Source organism: Leptonotus elevatus, chromosome 1 (assembly GCF_054856555.1).
Source record: "Leptonotus elevatus isolate MCC_2025b chromosome 1, RoL_Lele_1.0, whole genome shotgun sequence".
Lineage (NCBI taxonomy): Eukaryota > Metazoa > Chordata > Actinopteri > Syngnathiformes > Syngnathidae > Leptonotus > Leptonotus elevatus.
The window spans coordinates 38,836,807-38,858,681 of record NC_141239.1 but is presented as its reverse complement, the minus strand read 5'-3'; the positions used below and the strand labels follow the sequence as shown (position 1 = coordinate 38,858,681).

General features: G+C 42.4%; 1 protein-coding gene across 2 annotated transcripts in view; it reads right to left on the bottom strand.

The window, feature by feature from the left end:
• The window catches only part of LOC147182004 (opsin-3-like), a 63,129-nt gene extending 61,543 nt beyond the window's left edge, over positions 1-1,586 (bottom strand). For both annotated transcript variants that reach the window (XM_086098160.1, XM_086098169.1), the window contains exon 1: positions 1,198-1,586. In XM_086098160.1, coding sequence (XP_085954286.1) covers positions 1,198-1,576 — 379 coding nt within the window. In that variant the 5' untranslated portion in view covers positions 1,577-1,586. The remainder of the gene's footprint in view (positions 1-1,197) is intronic.
• Between the last annotated feature and the right edge of the window lie 20,289 nt (positions 1,587-21,875).

Sequence of the window (21,875 nt, the reverse complement as noted above, 5' to 3'; positions counted from 1 at the left end):
TAGCTTCATGAATGTTCCATTTTTGATGCAGTTCTTGATTTGGTAATTGGGGACAACGTAGCTCAGGTGGGAGAGTGATCATCTGCAAACCGCATAGGTTGCGGGTTCAATCGCCGGCCCTTGTGACGTTGAGCAAGTTACTGAACTCCCAGTTGCTCCTGATGCTGCATCAGTAATGAGGAGTCTTAAAGCACTTTGAATACCTTGTAATTGAAAAGCACTATACAAGTGAAAGCCCATATAGCATTTTTGATACAGCTCTTGATTTGGTGTAACAACAGTTGTATCAATGTATTCCAGTGAGTATGCAAATTAGCTGGCTTATGACCAAATTAAAATTAACTTAAATGATGATTTTGTAACATTTTGCACATATGAGTGCGAAGCTTGTTTTCTTCTCAGCCTGATCTGATTCAAGGTGAAAAGGCCACTTTCCACAATTTCCATCACCATGCTCACTCTTTATGATCCCAGCAAAGATACACCATGCAGGGTCTCATTTCTTATTACAAACTATCCCTACGCAGCCTGTGCCTCTGCCAAGGAGCTTGCACCACATCTAAATGAGGGGCAATGGAGCATTTCTTGCCTCAGGCACACCCAATAACAATGCACAATAACATATACGACCAATTGCACCCTGCCTTACTTAGCCTGTGTGCGTGCAGATAGAAGAAGAACCCAAATACGCCACTGCCACTATAACGTCCATCTGACAAAACAAAGGACGCGCACGTGAGGTCGCGTTAATGAGCGCACTTGTATGTCGTCTGCACTCATCATAAGCGCCTATACTTGCACGGAGACTCATCAGGATAGAGCAGGGACGTCTTTAAAAGTAACCCTCCAATAGGAACAATGCTCATTTACACCAGAAGACGTCATTAATTGCTGCATTTGAGGACATGATGCGCAACTGCAGGGTCTATCATTACCGATATGGCTTCAACCGTTGCTGCAATTAAAGAGTGCAATACAAACTTGTCCATTTTGTGGATTGTCATTGAAAACGTCAAATTGCCTCTATTCGTGCACGCTAAGACAAACGGCACGTTTCCAGGCTTGAATCTAACTAATCGAAATGTGCGCTCATTCATTCATTTAGCTTTCATTTAGACGTGCAGCTGAAGCACGCAGAATAATACCTGCGCCTCCATCCTCAAACAACCCCCCGAATGTTGTACAAACGGTACTTACCAAAGAGTGAGTTGGCGAAGCCGTACCACACGCATCCCTTCGCTCCAATGAGCCACCTTCCCTGCGTGCTGGCCGCGAAGCTGAACGGCGTCCCCAGCACGCACACCAGCAAGTCGCTGATGGAAATGTTAATCAGGAGCAAGTTGATGGGCGAGCGCAGTATCTTGTAGCGGCAGAAGAGAACCAGCACCAGCAAGTTGTTCACAAGTCCAAAAGTGCCGATGAAGCCCAAGCACACGGCCACGATGAGGTTCCCTGTCGGAGTGAGGGTGGAGCGCTGAGAGCCGCCCCCCAGGTCCGGGTGCCCTTCCCCGGATCCGGCGTGCAGGGCGCTGTTGAAGCCCGCGCAGACGCTCACACTCACGTTGGACAAAAGCATCGCGGCAGAGGTGGCGCACAGGGCGGCCACTGCGCGCCAACTGGATACTAATAGGCGACCACAATTACACCACACTTGTTGTTGGGCTTTCTCTTTATGTGTGCGAGTGGACAAAGGCGGCTTTTACGTCCAGCCATCGGAATTCAGTTTCGAAAGAAAGTGTCATCATTTGGTGTAAAAGTTTATTTTGAGGGGGAGATATTAGAACTTCTCAAAGTGTATGAGAAGGGATTGTATGGGGGGACAAAAATTTAAGAAAAGTTTTACAAGGCTTTGCTCCACCGTGTGGCAGTCTACGTGCACACTCGCTGTGGCGCTTTCTACAGATGCTCCTGTCTCTCCCACAGGCACCTTCCCTCTCTTCTCTGGCCCTGTTTAAATCACTCTTGGCGGAGCGAAGGCTGCTGACGTAGGGGCCGGGTGGTGGTGGGGGTGGGGTGTGTGTGTGTGTGTGTGGGGGGGGGCGGTAGCTGGGAGCGCCGGTGCAGCGCGAAAGAGCAGCATGAAGACCAATCAGACCATCATCATCATCATCGTCATCATCATTTTGTAGACTCAATACAGGACGGAATTGCATGCGCTCCAATCCGCTTAACGAACAGTGGGTGCAGGCAGATAGGGACAGATAGAAAAATATTCTCAATACTTGTGTAAAATATACAAGTCTCTTGTAAAGGCACTGAATAGCCTCCCAAGGTAAAAAAAATAAATAAAATAAGAATAAAAAGTAGGCCAGAGAAAAAGTAAAAGTACGTTTTTATTACAAATTACTGTTTTATATTCATTCATAACACAGAAAACATACATACATACACACACACACACACACACACAAAAACCCTGCGCACACCTTGCTTAATGGTCCTGAGAAGACAAACAAATCACTATAAGGATAAACGATCAAAACGCTTGCATAGCTTGCATGGCCACCAGTGCGTAAACCCCAATCCCCCCCCCCCCCCCCCCCCAATACACACACACACACACACATAGAGATGAAAAACATATCAGAGTGGACTTTATTTCTTCAGTTATTTTCCTTAAGATATATAAAATTGTTGTCTTTAAAATATATTGGATTATGAATTAATTATAAAACAGAAGCAGTAAGTGATAATTAGAAATAAAATAACAGAGAACAAAATAGCACAAATACTGCATTTCACAAATTAACAAGGATTTAAAAGAACTTAATTTTAATAATTAATATTCCTAGCATTATAACCGTCTTTCATAACTAGATTGTTGTTTTATATGCAAAATTTGCTTTTCATTCAAGAGGTGTCAATAAATGCAAGATGGGTCCCTCTTTCCCACCAATTCACAGCAGTTGTCTGAATCGTTAATTAGCCTTGATGGAAGGAAACTCACATGTTACCCTAATTTGAAGAAACATTTCTTAGTGGGTTTATCACAGATTGTATGCATACTTTTGCTGATCATGTCACAAACACTGATGTGAACAGAGGAGCCATTAAACAAAAAAGAGCTTTAGTGCAACTAATCGTACAAGTAGAACATGCACATGAAACACAGACAATAAAACGTGCAACTAACTTCCCCAAGCAGCATTTCCCAGCATACAGTACATTGCAGCATTTTATAAAATAATGTGAGGATATTATTGATAATGTTTGTTTATTATTCCCCCGTGGTAGTAGCAGTTTGTGTGTTTCACCTCATTTTATTTGCATCGTAACTATGAATGACCACCTCTTCTTTCTTACTATGCCGCAGGGATGATTACATTAGATTACACATTCCCCTGTGGACAACCATATCAGGTACTATTTTTATTTTCCGCAATGCCGCCCAGTGCGGCTATGCATATCACCTATGCCAAAGTTGCTGAAGTTGTGAACTTACTAAAAAATAAATAAATAAATAAATTATAGCAAAATTAGCTAATGAACACATTACCTACACGTGTTTGTGCAGGTTAGACAGAGAATTTGGGAATACCAGAAACTGGTGTTTTGTAGAATGGTGCAAGACACAACACATTTTGCTGTAGGTAATTTTTACATCAACAACCTAAAAAGAAAATGTGTTAAAGAAGGCCATGGATCGAGAATATCTTACTTCTCAAAATTTGTTGCGACATCATCCTTTTTTTTTTTTCTTTTTTTTTTCTTCTTTTATTATAATTTTTTTTTCTATAAAGAGCTCAGTATTGTTCATTCGGAAATGTCATCATCATTGCTCTTTATTTTTTTTTTATTTTTTTATTTTTTTATATATATATATTTTTTTTGTGTGTGTGGGTGAGTATGTGTATGTGCGTGTGTGCGTGCGTGCGTGCGTGCGTGTATTTGTTAGCTCACCAAAAAACCTATTAGAAAAAATCTCATACCGTTCACCTAAACCGAACACCGCCGTCAGGAGACCCGAGGGGACCAAAGAAAACCAAGGAAGGTGAAATCCAGCACCGACCAGACACCACCCACCAGAACTCCTCCCCAACCCAAGAAACATCCAGACCCCGACAAATCCAAAAAACATAAAATCAGGGAGGCCTCAAGAGACCGAAGGAGAGACCGAGAAAAGGAAGGAAGGACAGACGAAGCCGAGTGAGATCCACAGACACCAACCTCCACCGATTCAATGACCTGTGGAGGAAACAGATTGTGTCTGAGTTTCGGTAGATGCTGGTGTGGTGGATCTGGCATGCATGAAAATCTCCACCAAAGAGGGGAGCCGTCGACCCCCAGGCCGCGGCAGCACCAAAGGACGACCCCCGGGCCCCGCCAGGGCCACCGGCCGGAGAGCAAACCCAGGAGCAGGAGCGCCCCCCGCCCCAACACGGCCCGCGCCCCCGACCCAACGCAGCAGGACGGGGCACTGCAGGCCCGCCAGGCACCCCCCACGATCCCCCGCCCCCCATCCACCCCCGCCACCCACCCCAACCCAGCCCCAGCCGCCCCCAGGTCCCCAATCCCCCAGACACCCCCCACCCCCAGCACCCCCCACCCCGCAACCCCCCCCCAACAAAGCCGCCCACCCCGACCAACCGGCAGCCCCCCAACCCCCGACCCCCAACCGACATCATCCTTAATGCTTCCTGGTTCCCGTTTCGCTGTTGTCTCGGTTTTTTTCTGCCTCATAAATCCCCAAGACCGCTTTTGATCAACCAAAATCTTAATCTTTACCTCTCTCATCGTGTCATCATCTAAGCAGGTTGATTTAATGAAGTATGAGTAAAATAACAGATAATAGTGAATAAAGAGAAGATTGAATTAAATACACTGTAGACAAACTATATAAAGTTCAAACTGATGAATGTTGACTAAGACAACCTCCATTCGAACCCAATCCTCTTGACGAACAGGTGTCCCAGAGTCCCACTTGTCTCCAAAACATCTGCAAGGACAGAAAGAAGAAAACACATTGAATTACCGTGACCGGGATGAATGAATGTGTTTGCTATCCCTCAAGATGAAGCCAGTCTGATCCTTTGAGACCTGACTCACCCTGAGATATCACAGGTCTTTTTTTGGATAGTTCAGTATTATTCATTCGGCAGACTGCCCGAATCAACGTCATCATCATCGCTCTTTTTTGGGGGGGCGTGTGCGTGCATGCATGCGTGCGTGTGTGTTTGTGCTCATTAATTTACCTGAAACTTGTTTCCCATATTCTTCACCATACTTCAGAGTCCCGCCAAAGTCGTGAAGTTGTCAAGACACCAGAGGAAGAATCAAAGAAAAGAAAGATGAAACAAAGTTAAATCCAGCACCAACCAGATAGACAGAGTTACAAAACCATAATCTTTCACCTACCCCAGAAACATCTAAATTCCAACAAATTAGGGAGACCTCAAGAGACCAGAGGAAATACTAAAGAAGGGAAGGATAGATGAAGCAGAGTGAGATCCACAAAGGCCAGTCTCCACTGATTCAGCGACCAGTGGGAGAAGCAAATTCTGTTTGAATTTCAGTAGATGCTGGTGTGGTGGATCTGGCATGCATGAGAACCTCCACCAAAGATGGGAGCCGTCAACCTCGGCCCAACAAGGCAAGCACAGCCTCCCAGGCCGCGGCAGCTCCAGGGCACAACACCCCGGGCCCATTCATAGGTCTATTGGTCATCATATCACCATACTGCAGTGGTAGACTGACCTGCATTGTTCCATGAAATTCCATCCAGTTTCTGAGCTGCTTATCCTCACCAGGGTCGCAGACATCCTGGAGCATATCTCAACTGTCTCTGGGTGGCAGGTGGGGATACACGGTGAAATAGACGAACAACCATTCACAATCACACTTATGGACAATTTAGTGTTTAATAAACTTACCAAGCATGTCTTTGGCATGTGGAAGGAAACCGGAGTACCCGGACGAACATGCAGGAGCTCTTGTGACAGTTTGATACAGCAGCCATTGAATCACAGAAACAAGAATGTTCCTCCATCACAGGCTGATTTGGTGCTGCCACAAAAATGGACATCCCACTGAGGCGGACAGTTAGAACTGCTGATTAACAAAAAAAAAATCATTGGTACTCTCCATTCCACTCTTTGGGGACTTGCCAAGTCAAGGACGGGCACAATTCTCTCAGACCCTCCACATCCTGGTCACCACCTCTTCCAGTTCCTTCCTTCAGGTAGGCGCTATCGAACTACTCACACTAAGACATTCCAATAGTTGCCTTCTTCTTACCACAAACTCCCTAAAAGTTGACTCACAATTCTACAGTGGCTTTTTGCAAACGTATGCCGATTTTGCACATCCCTATTGCAATATTGATTTTTGTAGCTTCAGTTCTCTACATATTTGTAAAACTGGTGATTAATATTTGATGCTCCATCACTAAACTCATTAAGTGCTCAAAGACTAGGGCAGTGGTGGGTCCTCAAGGGCCGGCATCCTGCAGGTTTTGGAGGTTTCCCTGCTGTAACACAGCTTATTCCAATCAACAGGATCGTTACCAAGCTTATGCAGAGCTTGCTGATGAGCTGATCATATATCAGCTGTGTTGGAGAAGGGAAACAGCCAAAACCTGCAGGACTCCGGCCCTCGAGGACCGAGTGTGCCCACCCCTGGACTAGGGCATTGTTGCACCATTGCAGTATCATATCTTCTACAATACTGGTCACTTTAAATTGTGCAACAATTCTCCACATCATCTTCACCATTTTCTATTGCCCAACTGGTCACTTATTTTCGCTCTACTTTTGCTTGATGACTCTCCTCATCACTTTCACAGCTGTCATGGTTCGGTACCACAGCGACAATAATACTCATTACGTAAGGAGTATCTTTATGTGTCACGGGCCAATAAAAATGAAGGTGATTCTGATTTAGGCATTATCAATTGGTTAAAAAAATATGTAAAATTGTCTTCAACAATGACTACAAAACCTTTCAAACACAATTATTCTGTTAACAAATGACAGACGTTATCTACAATGACAGAAAAACAAAAAAATACAAGCATAATTTTGATACCAAATTAAAAGCACGAATCATTCAACCTGCGGTTTATGCGTCAGCTAATATTAGCAGTCAACACTGTCTCCACCTAATCCAAGAGGCTACTGACAGTTATCTCCTGCCTCAGTGTGGCGTCATCTCTGACTGACATGGCGCTAAAATACTCCCTCTCACAGCTACTTAAACTCAACAATTCACCTCCCACTGACAGCAGCCACACACAATTTATTTCTGAAAATGCAATTTTTACAGGCCATTCATTGCTTCTGTGCCATTTAAGTTTCCTTCTGTGCGTATGATCAATAGTGGCAAAGGACTGGCTTCGAGTTTGCCCCTATTTGATGTGTGGTCAAAGAAGGTAGACCCACATGCAGACGAACAACCGCCTCAGGCTGGAAATCACTATAATATATTTTCCTTGAAGGACTAAATAAACTCAGTCAGGGACAAAGAAAAAGGGCAATGGCAGTAAGATATGAAGAGAAGCAGAAGGAAATAAGCAGACTCAGGCTGATCACAAAGAAAACACTTATTGGTAGATTGGTATAGAAGAAGTGGGGCGAGATGATGTCCCTTGCATGATGCTGCTAAATGGTTAAAGCAAGACCGCTTTCCTGGAATACTCAGTTTTGAATGACGCTGTCAAAGAGATGTTATTTTAACTTTGTTCTTTATAGAACTGCACTCTATTGAACTGCACTGATTTTATTTTCCTTATTTAGCATGGCAACATTTAATCTGACATTATCTTAATGTCAAGTGAGAGACAAATAGCATCTCATTTAATATTTTACCTTCTTCAATTTATCACATCGATGCAAAAAAAAAGAAAGAAAAAAAAGAGAAACTTGCTTCATTATCAGCTAACCTGGACGTTTCGGATTTGAACCTGCAACTTCTGAAATGTGCGGTAGATGTGTTAGCCAGTCCCACTATGCCTCCACTTTGCCATGCATAAAGTTGAATTAAACAACAATGCTTGAAATTCATTTAGGCCCAACACGTAAATCGGATTGGATGGCAACCAGTCGAGGATGTATCCCGCCTCTCGCCCAGTCAGCTAGTTTAGCTGTGAGTACAAGCCCTATTTAAAAAAAAAAAATAGATGATGGATGGGAGGCAATGTGTGCATGAAGAACTTGCTCATCCATTTCGACTCTCGTTTGTCCATTACTCTTCAACAACAAAACAATTCATGAATGATACTGTCTAAACTGTCTAAATAACTTGTCATTCATATATTCTACATGTTTCTTTTGTTAAAGCGGAATGGATTATGTGCACCACTCCATTTGTTCTCCTTCTCCCCCAGGGACAAATATGTTTGCAGTGGAAGACACTTGAATATACAAACTGATTGATTTGAGTCCCACAACTCAACAACGCTGTACATTCTTCAAACTAGTTCCAGCAGTTTCATTTTGATATACACAATCTTCCCCAACTCCAAAGTAAAATCATTGACAAATTGAATAGCAACTGCTAAGGTAACATGCTGTTTTTTACTTACTTATCCAGCCGCACTGTGGTGAGCGCCAGTTGATGAAATCGACAGTGACAGTGACAAAAAGGGGCAGATGTCCATGAATGGCTTGGACCAGCATTAGATCTTTCATTGAACACAACAAAAAGTGAACGTAAAAACTTCAGTAGCTCTTGTCTGTGCATCTGTGGCTGTGTTCAATTTCGGAGTCTGCGTCCTTCAGACGATGTAATTGAGGGCCAATTACTGAACTGATCGCAAGAAAAGTATTTCATTGTAAGATGGAAGAAGCGTCACAAAAATGTGATTGACTTATTTTAGCGTGGAAACAACCCTAAAACCCTGTTAAAACCCTAAAATACATTTTCAGTGGTTAGATTTAACAGTCCACATAATTTCTTTTTTTTTCTTTTCTGGAGAGCTCAGTTCATTCGGTAATTTTACCGATTTGACATGTCATCATCATTGCTCTCTTTTTTTATATATATATTTTTTTGGTTAATGCTTGCTCCACTATTCTTAAGAGTAGTAACAGAAATTAAAACTAATGGTTACATACGCCCACACATGAATACAGCAGCAATTAAACTTTTATTAAAGCCAGAAAAAGACCCCACCCTTCCATCAAGTTACCGTCCGATTTCACTAATTAACACTGATATTAAAATTAATAATTAATAAAATAAAACAGTAATCTCGACAATCATTCATAGCGACAAAACTGGCTTTATTAAAGATCGTCACTCTACTAATAATATTAGCAGGCTCTTTTACTTTATTAGCATGTCACAGCGGCATGATAAAAAGGCAGTTATATCATTGGATGCAGAAAAAGCTTTCGACAAAGTTAACTGGTCCTTCCTCTTTGCTGTTTTAAATAAATTTGGCTTTGGGAAGTCATTTATTCACTGGGTGTCAGTATTATATGATTCTCCTAAAGCTACAGTTACTACTAATGGGATTATATCTCAGAGTTTTACTCTACAGAGAGGCACAAGACAGGGATGCCCACTGTCACCTTTATTATTTGCAATATTTATTGAACCGCTTGCATTAGCCATACGCCAGGAAAGAAGGATTCAAGGAATTCACTCTGGGGTAACAGAACACAAAATTAATCTATATGCCAATGATATTTTACTTTATTTAGAAAAGCCGGCTATTTCGTTAGGGGAAGTATTTAACTTAATAACTAAATTCTCACATTTATCAGATTATTCTATTAACTGGACAAAATCAACGCTTCTACCTATTACAGAAAATTCATGGCACCCTGCAAGCCAGGACCCACACTACTCATTTCCTATAGGTAATTTAAAATACTTAGGCATAAAAATCTGACCTAAATTAACTGATTTAATTCATTTAAACTTTACTCCACTTCTGGATAGCATTTATAGTGACTTGGAGCGCTAGAATAATCTTCCTATTTCTCTAATAGGACGAATAGCCACCATTAAAATGAAAGTTTTACCCAAAATAAACTATTTTTTCTCAATGATTCCATTTAAACCTACGGCTAACTGGTTCCAGTTGTTGGACTCGGCCGTTACAAAATGTTACTGGAATAATAAAAAAAAAAGCAAAGATTAGCCTATCTACTCTTCAGAAAAGTAAATCCAAAGGAGGTCGAGAGGCAACAAATTGTATGCACTACTATATAGCTAACCAGCTACAATATATCATTCTATGGGCACAACCCAACAGAGATACTAACTGTTTGCTGGAACTAGAACAGAAGGATTGTAATAACCTCAGACTTCTAGATTTACTCTTTATTACAACATTGATTAAGCGACATAATTGTTTTAAAAACCCAATGATTTCCGCCACCCTGACTGCCTGGTGGAAGGCACTAGAAATTACAAAAGCCCAAGTGGAGCCCTGTGGGCTTTCTCCCCTATGGCATAACCCCGACTTTCAAATTAACAACCAATCGTTTTATTTAGGTGTGTGGGAGCAGAAAGGAATTACACATCTCCACCATCTCTTCTCAGATAATATGTTTATATCATATACATCCTTGCTCCAAAAATACAAGATAAAAAAATGGAAATTTTTTACATTATCTGCAAGTTAAAAGTATGATAAAGAAACAAATTCCAACACTTCGGGGTACGCTCCGACGGCCTGTTTTAGCTAAAGATATTGCCAAGCTTTCTCCGACGGCTGTGGGCCGGTGGGGTGCCTGGCGGGCCTGCAGTGCCCCGTCCTGCTGCGTTGGGTTGGGGTCGCGGGCCGTGTAGGGGTGGGGGGCGATCCTGCTCCTGGGTTTGCCCTCCGGCCGGTGGCCCCTGCGGGGCTCGGGGGTTGTCCCTTGGCGCTGCCGTGGCCAGGGGGGCCCTGAGGTGTTGCGCTTGCTCTGTCCTGGCGGGGGTCGACGGCTCCCCTCTTTGGTGGAGATTTTCATGTATGCTAGATCCACCACACCAGCATCTATCGAAACTCAGACACAATCTGATTCTTCCTCTGGTCGTTGAATTGGTGGAGGCTGGTGTCTGTGGATCTCACTCTGCTTCGTCTGTCCTTCCTTCCTTTCCTCAGTCTCTCCTTTGGTCTCTTGAGGTCTCCCTGATTTTTTTTTTTAACTCTTTGACCGCCAAAAACGTTTAAAAACGTTTAGTAAAATCCAAATGAGTGCCCCCAAAGACGTTATAAGACGTTCACTATGTTTTTTTTTTTTTGGAAACGGGTGGAGGAAAGCCTTGGTCAGCTGTGCTGAAAGTATCAAGCAGATTGAGTTAGTATAATGACTTTTTATGGGCACTAGATGGCAGCGATGACTCTCTTTGGACAAAATCGGGTAGGAGTCAGTAGATGACGTGAGGCGGAGCTAGAGTATTGAGGGGAGAATGGCTGAGGAAGCGAAAATGGCGACCGGTTGCAAGCAGCTCACGCTTGAGCATTTTCTTCAAAGACCAAAAGCATCGAGCAATGCTAAAGAGCACATTGATGATGATGATGGTGACTCCGAGGTTGACGCCGAAGTTGGACGCGTTGACGTGGCGGCTTCGATCGCGTCGTAAAGCCTCACCGGCTAGCGATGCTAACGGCGGAAAACGCGGAGCACATCCGAGCACTTCTGCACAGGCGGACGTTCAATCGGACGATGAAGAGTACCCCGAGCCCAATGCATATTCATCGGAGGAGCGGGTACAGTCTGATCACGGAGAAGACACTGGTTCTGGACTACGATGCCACCATGAATGGAGTGGATAAGATGGATCAGAACATCTCTTACCACCCGGTATAGGAACTGAAGGACATGAGGAAGCCAGACGTAACACCAGGTCACCGTATCATGATCCTGAGAGTAGACTTGATGACAACATGGCCAAACACACACTGCAGTATATACCTGCTACTCCCCGGAAAAAAAGGTCTGCCCGTGAAGGGGCAATCGCAGTGAAACTAATCTGTGGTGCAAATCCTGCTGCGTCCCCTTGCACGCAGGGGAGTTTTACACAATAAACCACACAAAAAGAAAAACTGTGTAGTTGAAACATCCACACAATTGTAAATAGTACCACAGTTGCACACATTTGTAAATAGTTTGCCAAATAGTTTTGTCAAATTGTTATACTGTTGAATGTAAATAAACGTATTTTGCTATCAAAAAACACTTTCTCATTGTTGGTGGTAGTGTTTTACAGAAGTAAAGCACTGTTTAGGTGTTTGTGGCATCATTCATGGAAAAAAAGGTGTCAAATTCACTAGAGTGCATGAAATAATATCGTTTCACAAAAAGCTTGATTTCTCCGTATTTTGGTCCAAAACAGAGCATTTGGGTGAAACTAACCATTTTCTATTGTTGATTACTGAAAAACGGAATAAGGTAAAAACTAACTTTTTTTTTCTGATGAAAGATGAGAGTTCAATCTTTCATTTGGTAGTCCAAACACAAAATTTTCTGTGGACCTTGAAAGATCAGTCAAAATGCTTAAATCAGCTGGCACCCACATGTTCTCTTTTCTGAAAATGCTTGGCAGTCAAAGAGTTAAAGTCCACATAATTTATTTTTCTTTTCTTTTTTTTACTTTTTTTTCCAGAGCTCAGTATTGTTCATTTGGTAATTGTACCGATTTGACATGTCATCATCATTGCTCCCTTTTTTTAATTGTTTTATTATTTTGTATGTGGGTGAGTATGAGTATGTGCGTGCGTGCGTGTGAGTGTGTATTCATTAGTTCACCAAAAACCTATTAAAAAATCCCATACCGTTCACCTAAACCGAACACCGCCGTCAGGAGACCCGAGGAAGGACCAAAGAAAAGAAAGAAAAGTGAAATCCAGCACCGACCAGACACCACCCACCGGGCCACCAACCAGAGTCCTTCACCAACCCCAGAAACATCTAAATTCCAACAAATCAGTGAGACCTCAAGAGACCAAAGGAGAGACTGAGGAAAGGAAGGAAGACACCAGCCTCCACTGATTCAATGACCTGAGGGAGAAGCAGATTGTGTCTGAGTTTCGATAGATGCTGGTGTGGTGGATCTGGCATGCATGAAAATCTCCACCAAAGAGGGGAGGCGTCGACCCCTGCCAGGACAGAGCAAGCGCAACACCTCAGGGCCCCCCAGGCCGCGGCAGCGCAAAAGGACGACCCCCGGGTCCTGCCGGGGCCACCGGCCAGAGAGCAAACCCAGAAGCAGGAGCTCCCCCCACCTGAACACGACCCGCGCCCCCAACCCAACGCAGCAGGACGGGGCACTGCAGGCCCGCCAGGCACCCCACCGGTCCACAGCCGAATGGAATGATTTGTGGACAATATGCTGTGTCTTTTGCTAGCCTAAAAATCACCGGCTATTGACTTTTGAAAATTCGCTGTCTAATCTAAAAAATTAAATAAAAAGATACACAGGTAACGTGTATGTTCTATGTTGTTATCATTAACTAATTTAGCATGTTTTTATATTATTATTATTATATTAGTATTATAAAATAAGCAAAGCTATGGGAACATGCTGTTTTGATGGGAAAAAAAAACAACCTGAGTCAACAGTAGCTAGATTAAGTGCATGAGTAGGCTTCATTTGACACCTGGGGACATTTTACATAGTTGTATGTAAAGGTAAATGGACAAAGATTGAACAATTTCACCTTCATGAGCCCTGCTTCATTCTCACACTTATGAAGCAAGCAATTGGTGAGTCAATGCATTAAAGCCCTGCTGAGATCTGCACTTATTTTTCAATTAAGAACATTGACATATTTTGAAAATGGCACAAACAATTATGATTATTTGTATTATATGGATACTAGGTATCGGTGCTGATACCGGCCTTATTTTAAGGTGTCGGTGCTCGTGACGGTGGCCGATAGCAGTATTGGCCGTCTCTAGTGGTTGTTATATAATCAGGGGATTGGGATTCATAGGACTTTCTTATCTGTCATTTTTTTGTGTGTGGTGGGGGATGTTATGTACTCGTGGTATAGGTATCTGGTATCGGTGACTGCTCAAGAGCTTAGTGTCGGTTATCAGTCTGAAAAAAAGTGGTATCGAACATCCCCAATTATTATTATTAGTAGTAGTAGTATTTATTATTATTTACTACAACTACTATACTATTTTAAATAAATCCTCTGGGTATCAAAAATGAAAAACTCTTTACATTTGCACAGGAAGGGAGAATGACCATCTACTCTAGTATTAAACAGCATTGTTAACAACATTAGAATGTCATGTTTAGTGAAATCGGCATCATCTGCACACGGCTGAAGATGTCCTCAATCTGCAGAGCCAACGCTGCCTTTTACTAGAGTATGACAGCTGGTTATGCAATTAATTTGTCATCCTAATACAAATAAAGGCATTTAAATGAGCACTCATTTACCCCCGACAAGTCATAAAGCTTTGCAATATGAGCTCATCTTCATTCAAATGACAACGGAGTCAAATTATACAAAGTTATATCCTCCTCACCTACCTTGAGTACAGTTAAAAATGAAATCTGCTGTTCATTACTTGGCCCACACAGCAGCTGCTCTCAAGAAGTATAGGAAATGTCTTGACAACTTAATATCATTTTATTCTCAGGCAGAAAATAAGGTGAGCAAAGTTAAAAGTGACACTCACACTGTGCAAATACATTTTATTATTTTGTCCAGAAACATTGTGCTTTTGGTTTTGGTGGATTACTGTTGAGGGATTTTAACATTATTGCATTATATCAACACTGACAATCTAATATAGGCAAAGGGTGGTCTCCAGTGAGAAACAACATCACATTTTAAGAGTTGCACCAGCTGAAAAGTGTCCAAAGCAGACTTAAGTTGCGCCTTGATTTATAACTAGTAAAGTTATAGACTTGAAAATCAACAGATGCTACAGTGTGAACATTCAGTTGCAAATTTACGGCTATCATGTCTTTAACTACAATTGGATTTTTGTTTGGTCAACATTTAGTAATTAGTTATTGTGTTGGCAACATCAATCAGCTACCGTAAAGGGGAGAAAAATAATTCTAAGGGCCAATGACTGATGACCATAGAAAATAGTATTTCTTTTTTTTAATTTATTTTTTCTTTTTTTCTTTTCTTTTTTAAAGAGCTCAGTATTGTTCATTCGGTAATGTCATCATCATTGCTCTTTATTTTTATTTTTATTTTTTTTATTTTTATTTTTTTATTATTATTATTTTTTTGTATGTGGGTGAGTATGTGTATGTGCGTGCGTGTGTGTATTCGTTAGTTCACCATAAACCTTTTTTTTTTAATCCCATACCGTTCACCTAAACCGAACACCGCCGTCAAGAGACCCGAGGAAGGACCAAAGAAAACAGGAAGGTGAAATCCAGCACCGACCAGACACCACCCACCGGGCCACCAACCAGAGTTCTTGAACAACCCCAGAAACATCTAAATTCCAACAAATCCAAAAAATCATGGAGACCTCAAGAGACCAAAGGAGAGACTGAGGAAAGGAAGGAAGGACATACGAAGCAGAGTGAGATCCACAGACACCAGCCTCCACCGATTCAATGACCTGAGGAAGAAGCAGATTGTGTCTGAGTTTCGATAGATGCTGGTGTGGTGGATCTGGCATGCATGAAAATCTCCACCAAAGAGGGGAGGCGTCGACCCCTGCCAGGACAGAGCAAGCGCAACACCTCAGGGCCCCCCAGGCCGCGGCAGCGCTAAAGGACGACCCCCGGGCCCCGCCAGGGCCACCGGCCGGAGAGCAAACTCAGGAGCAGGAGCGCCCCCCACCCCAACACGGCCCGCGCCCCCGACCCAATGCAGCAGGACGGGGCACTGCAGGCCCGCCAGGCACCCCACCGGTCCACAGCCCCCGCTCCCCCCACGACCCCCCCGGCCCCCATCCACCCAGAAAATAGTATTTCTATGTTTGGCATTGACGTGACGAGACCAAAGGTGACTATTTATTTATTTAATTTTACTAGCGCCCAAAATCCCTAATAGCACCCCTGGGTTATTTCTCTCAATCTTGCTACAGGCCTTCCATGAGATGTTCCCCTTGTGTTTATTTATTGTCTAAAACACAAAGGCGGCTATCCACAAAATTAGAAAGAAGAGAGCTAAACTCTATATATACAAACAACATTTCATAAGAAATATAAAACAATCAATTAAAACATGTCAAATTAACACAATAGCCAAAAAACGAAAACAGACAACTTTGGAAATGTTTGCACCAGCACAAATCTCTTGCGTTTAATGGTTTTCGGTTGCATGACCTCTTTAATTAGGAAGACGCCAAATATCTAATTAATTAGTTAAAACACTCTCTCTCTCTCTACACTATAGGAGAAACAAATTCTTCTTCTTCTAATCATTATTATTATTATTATTTAGCAACACTTCCTGATAAAAACAAGTCTAAATACTGGTAATTCTGTCAGTACAGAAGACATTAACACAGGTATAAAACATCAAATGGTGACTTATTCTCTGCAAATTGCATGCTTACCTATTTAGTCAGTAGAAACCATTTCAACAAGATTCACCAAAGAAAGCAGTGAAGCACTGGGTTCAGGATGTCACCCGCTATGCGGCAATCAACAGTAGGCCCACATGATCAAAAGCTGGCATTTGGCGTTGAAGTGGCCTTTGTCCTATGCAACACGTTTGTATTCATGCTAGGTGAAAGTTGTCAAGTCAAATGTGAAAGTTACTCTTTCCCTCCAAGGTCTGTAGAAATCCCTGCCCATCAGATAGCCCCCTTGATGCACTGCAACAAGGTAATTACGTGAGAACAATGTTCCGCGACATTTACTCTGACAACATCTTCTCCATATTCTGTCCTAATTGGGTTGAATTAAGGGTTCTGTAGCGAAGCTCAACCGCATTTATCATCTCAGTGGGACTGGGCAGTTGGTATTTTGTCACATTTCTAGGTCAGCTAGGTGTTTACATCAGGGACAGTTCTAGGTACAGCAAATGGCAACCCCTTTTATGTCATGTAAAGCAGAGGAACGGTGCAAGTAGAATGCTCATGTTTGCTAACATTAACTTTTGTTCTTCTTTGCACCTACTATTACAAGGCCCACTATTGTTGATCACAGCAAATAAACAAAATAAATTATTCAAGTGTCAATTTGAATGTTGGAGAAAATCTATTTGAAAAGCTATGGAATATCCAACGCATAATTGAATGCAAAATACTGTGTATCGATCCGTAACCAAATCATCTCTCAGCTCCAACTGTTATGTTTAATACGGCGTCTACACACTTTGTTTCTCTCTTTGTGTGATTTATCCACAAGAAGCTCAGAAGCCCAAATTTGGAGTAAAGATCAAGAGTTTATCTTAAAATGAACTTAAAAGTGTAGTTTTTCTCTCAGCGAGTAGTTGTGTATACACTGTAACAAATTTCTGTAAAATCTACATTTAAAAAAAATGACAGCATTTTCTTGCTTTTTCATTTCACGATATTTAACTGTATACAGTATTGCATTATGGGTAAAACAATGTGCACTATGTGTAAAAACAAAGTACAGTAATTTGCTGTATAATTAGCGGTAAAATACTGTATATTTTACAGCAACTATGTTTTGACATGAGTATATGAGGATTACAGGTAAATACTGTAAAGATTGTTGGATTTTGGCGGGTATCCCTATAGAAGAAAAAGCAAATAGCGGACCCTGTATTGTCACGGGAGCAAGGACAAAAACAATATTTTAGCGCGAGGGCAGTCTGCATTGTCTTCACATCGCATTTCTCCGATAAACAGGCAACATTACAGCTAACATTCATTTATGCACTCGGCTGCAGAACGAGGATTGCATGGTGGCTGACTGGTTAGCACGTCCGCCTCCCAGTGCTGAGGGCGTGAGATCGAGTCCGGGCTTCGGCCTTCCTGGGTGAGGCATGTTCTCCTTGTACCTGTGTTTTCTCCGGGTGCTCTGGTCTCCTCCCACATTCCAAAGACATGGCCGGTTAATTGAGCACTCTAAGAGCGCTATCACACTAGGGCCATTGTAAAGGCCGGTAGTGTAAGCGCAATCGATCCGCGCCTGAGTACGGTTCGGATCCCCAGTTTAGCACGTTTGGGAGAGGTGGGCCAGAGAACGGTACGGTTGGCCGCACGGGAAACATAACCATGACGTCACGTACACACGTGAGACGTACAATAGCGAGCGACCACAACTGTTGACCAAACAACCAGAGCGTCCCTAGCAAAGAGATGGCAGCTGATGATTAAGTGCAGTCCCCCTTTGATGACATCTTCTTCTTACGTGAATCAACGTGATGACGTATATTTCGGAGGCAACTGAAGTGCGGGCCGGAGGGGGAGAGGGGAGGGGTGGCAATCAGGCTCCAGTACGGTACCGAAGAAATAGTCCTACTGTGAGTGCGCCCTAAGTTGTCCCTAGGTGTTATTGTGAGTGTGGATGGTTGTTCATCTCTGTGTGCCCTGCAATTAATTGGCTGGCAGCTCGTTCAGGGTGTACCCTGCCTACTGGCCAAAGCCAGCTGGGATAGGCTCCAGCAACCCTTTTGAGGAATAAGCGGTTAAGAAAATGTATATTACGTAGAATACAAGAAACGGTTGTAAGATAGATTACAGTGAATTGCTGTAAAAGTAAAGACAGTAAATAACTGTCATTTATATACAGTAAATACTTGTAAATATACAATAATGTACTGAGGTTTTACAAGAATTAGCTGGCAACTTTTTTGCCAGTTATTTCCTGTAAATTATACAGTCAGTTTGTTACAGTGTATGCAGAAGGTCCAGCTGGCATCACTAACTAAAAGTAATATTATTATATATATTATAGTAGTCACACTTTTTTTCATAGGTTGGCTGTTCCTGCGACTTATACTCCCGAGCGACTTCATTTTTTAAATATAGATGAGAAACGTTCTGATCCTAATAAGAAAACGTTCTCGTTCTAACAAAAAAAATTCTTGTTAGAATGAGAACGTCCTTGTTAGAACAAGAAAGTTTTCACGTTTGGACGAGAAAGCAGCATGCGTGCATGGAAGACGGTACAACTACATTTCAGTTTGTGCTTCTGCATGAAAAGGACATTGATGCTTTACTTGCAAGTTATGTGGTCATTTTCACACAGAAACACAAACTGAAATGTAGTTATAGGGTCTCCCATGCACGTATACTGCTCTCGTTCTGACAAGAAACTTTCTCATTAGGATGAGAAAGTTTTCTCGTTAGAACAAGAAGCATATTTCTGTTGTTTTTTTCTCTCCTATGTCCCTTTAGTGGGAAAACTCGGTCCTCGAGGGCCAGAGTCGTGCAGGTTTTGGATGTTTCCCTCCTCCAACACACCTCAAGCTCATCAGCAAGCTCTGCATACACCTGATACCGATCCTGTTCATTGGAAACAGGTGCGTTCGGGCAAAGAAACATCCAAAACATGCAGGACTCCGGCCCACGAGGACAGAGTTTGCCCACTTCTGATTTAGGGGCCCCGTACTAATAAAGAGCTTTTCTACTAAGAAACGAAGACAAGCCCTTTGGGATTGCAGTGATCAAATACAATCGCAGGTAAACTTAATAGGAAAGCATCAAGGAACATCTAAAAGTTGTTAGCCGTCCATTACTTGTCTATCCAGATGACTTTCAACAGGTTTTGAAAGCAAAATTGCTCAATCCTTGATGATACTTATCACCAGTTTTTTCCCCTACCTGTGCAAAACCATTCTCAAGAACATGGAAAATGTGATAATAATGTGAAGGTGATTGTAAGAGCTGCTGCCAATAATGCCCTTAAGTGCTTTTATTGAGACACAACATGCACAGCACATCCTCAGTGTTAAGATACGTCTACATTAATGTTTTATACATCAGGCAGAAACACAAAGTAATGGTAAAAAAGAATCTGAACTTAATGAGGTTATTTTTAATGCCTGCTATTTGCAACAATAAAAGCTTATTTAAGTTGACTGACAATATCTTAAATCAGAAATGATATCAAAATAATGTGTGTTATCTTGTTTTTAATTACAATATCCTATTTAAAAGGCAGTAGTTGTAATTGTGGTAAAATAGTTTCTAATAGAGCTTCTTTTACTTTCCTATTTCTGCAGTTCCATGAGCTTTCTGCTTCCTTAGGAAGCACAGTGAAGTCGTGTCACACGTCTGGCTCAGATTCAAGAGGTCACAGGTTTAAACTTTGGCTCATTCAGGCTTTTCAGTGCATGTTCCCCATGTACTTGTGAGTGCTACTTCAGCTTCCTCCCACATTCCCAAAACATACCGTATGTGTTAGGTTCATTGAAGACCCTAATTGAAAAACACTTTAAAAAAAAAGAGACTCTAAAGAAGGAAGTCAAAAACAAAACTCTTGATTTTCCGGTCTCTAGTCTACGTTTCTACCTCACCTATGGTCAGATGAGGTGGCTCGGGCATCTGATTAGGATGCCTCCCGGACGCCTCCCTAGTGAGATGTTCTGGGCACATTCCATTGGGAGGAAGCTCCGGGTTGACTACAGGACATATACTTGAGATTGTACACCCGCCTATCTGTGGCCTGGGAAAGCGTTGGGATCCCCGTGGACGAGCTGGACGAAGTGGCTGGGGAGAGGGAAGGCCCTGCAAAGGCTGATATGACCTTACATAGATCATGGATAGATGGATGGACGGATGGTGAGCTAGAACCAATTTCAGCTGACATTGGACAAGAAGTACAAAGAGATCTGGTCGCTGTGTGTCAAGTTATTTTTTCTTTTTTTCCCCCCATTTTTTTCCCTTTCGGACACAACATGCAAAAGAAGGGCTGACGGTTTGAAGCCGTGGATTATTAATACTCCATCCCCATCAATTCTTACTAAATGCATCAATCATGAACACAAAAGTGCCCCAACCTCAAAACTGATGTCAAGTAAAACATATACAGAATGTTTGTTAATGCAGGTGCACCAAGCACTGCCATGTAGAGCACAAAATCCCAATGACATTATTTTTAAAGTGTCACAGGATTTGTGGTTTTCATGATGTGGAGGCAAAAGGTGGATCCAAATGCAGAGAAGCAGAAGAAGCGAGGCAGTAGCAGGCGTAGCCATGAATAAAATATGTATTCACAAAAAGGCAAAAACTCAAAATGATCAATTAATTTAATTCAATTACATTGGGGGAAAAACGAGATTAAAAGTAAACAAAGGAAACAACTTTAGTAGGAAAACATGATTTACAACAACAACAGAGACCGAAAGAAACGGAACCAAACACAAACAAACTGACAAGACAACGAGGCACATTTGGACACAAGTGGCTGGAATTGCAAACCAAGTTAACAAGACATGAACAAGAGAGACTGGAAAACAAGACATAAACAAAACAAAATCTAATCAAAACAATGCAACAGCAAAAAACACATTCCAAAAAGTTCCCCATGCATATACTGCTTTGTGCAAGAGCTAAAGTTTGTTCCTCCATATTTTGCTCCTCATATCTGACATATCTTACCCTTGTACTTCACTTGTGCCTCACTCGATTTGACGCTTTTCCTCCTTCACCGTTGCCCTCTTCCTCTGCCGGTGACCTTGGAATAATGGCCACTGCCGCCCTGCAACTTAATATGCCCAAGGCATTAAGGAAAGCTCAGATGAATTGTGACACCATGGATCATATAGATTTATCGTCCACAGGTCCGAAATGAAGGTCTGCCACATCCCCCACTTTATCTGGCCACGTGTGTCACTTGAGCTCCATTTTTTAGATGCTTGACTCACAGCCTGTCATGGCATGATACATGAGCAGAGAATATATCTTGGAGGATGGTCGAGGAGGGCTGCTGAGGAAGCGGCCATCAGCGCCTTGTGAGAGGCCTGGCAAGTCCGTTCATGATGCAGCTCACCACCTTGTTCCAGACTGACAGCTGTCAAATGAGTTCTGTGTCCCTGCAGATCGGTTCGAAAGCTCGGGTCGACAACACCCTACCGCTGGTAAGCA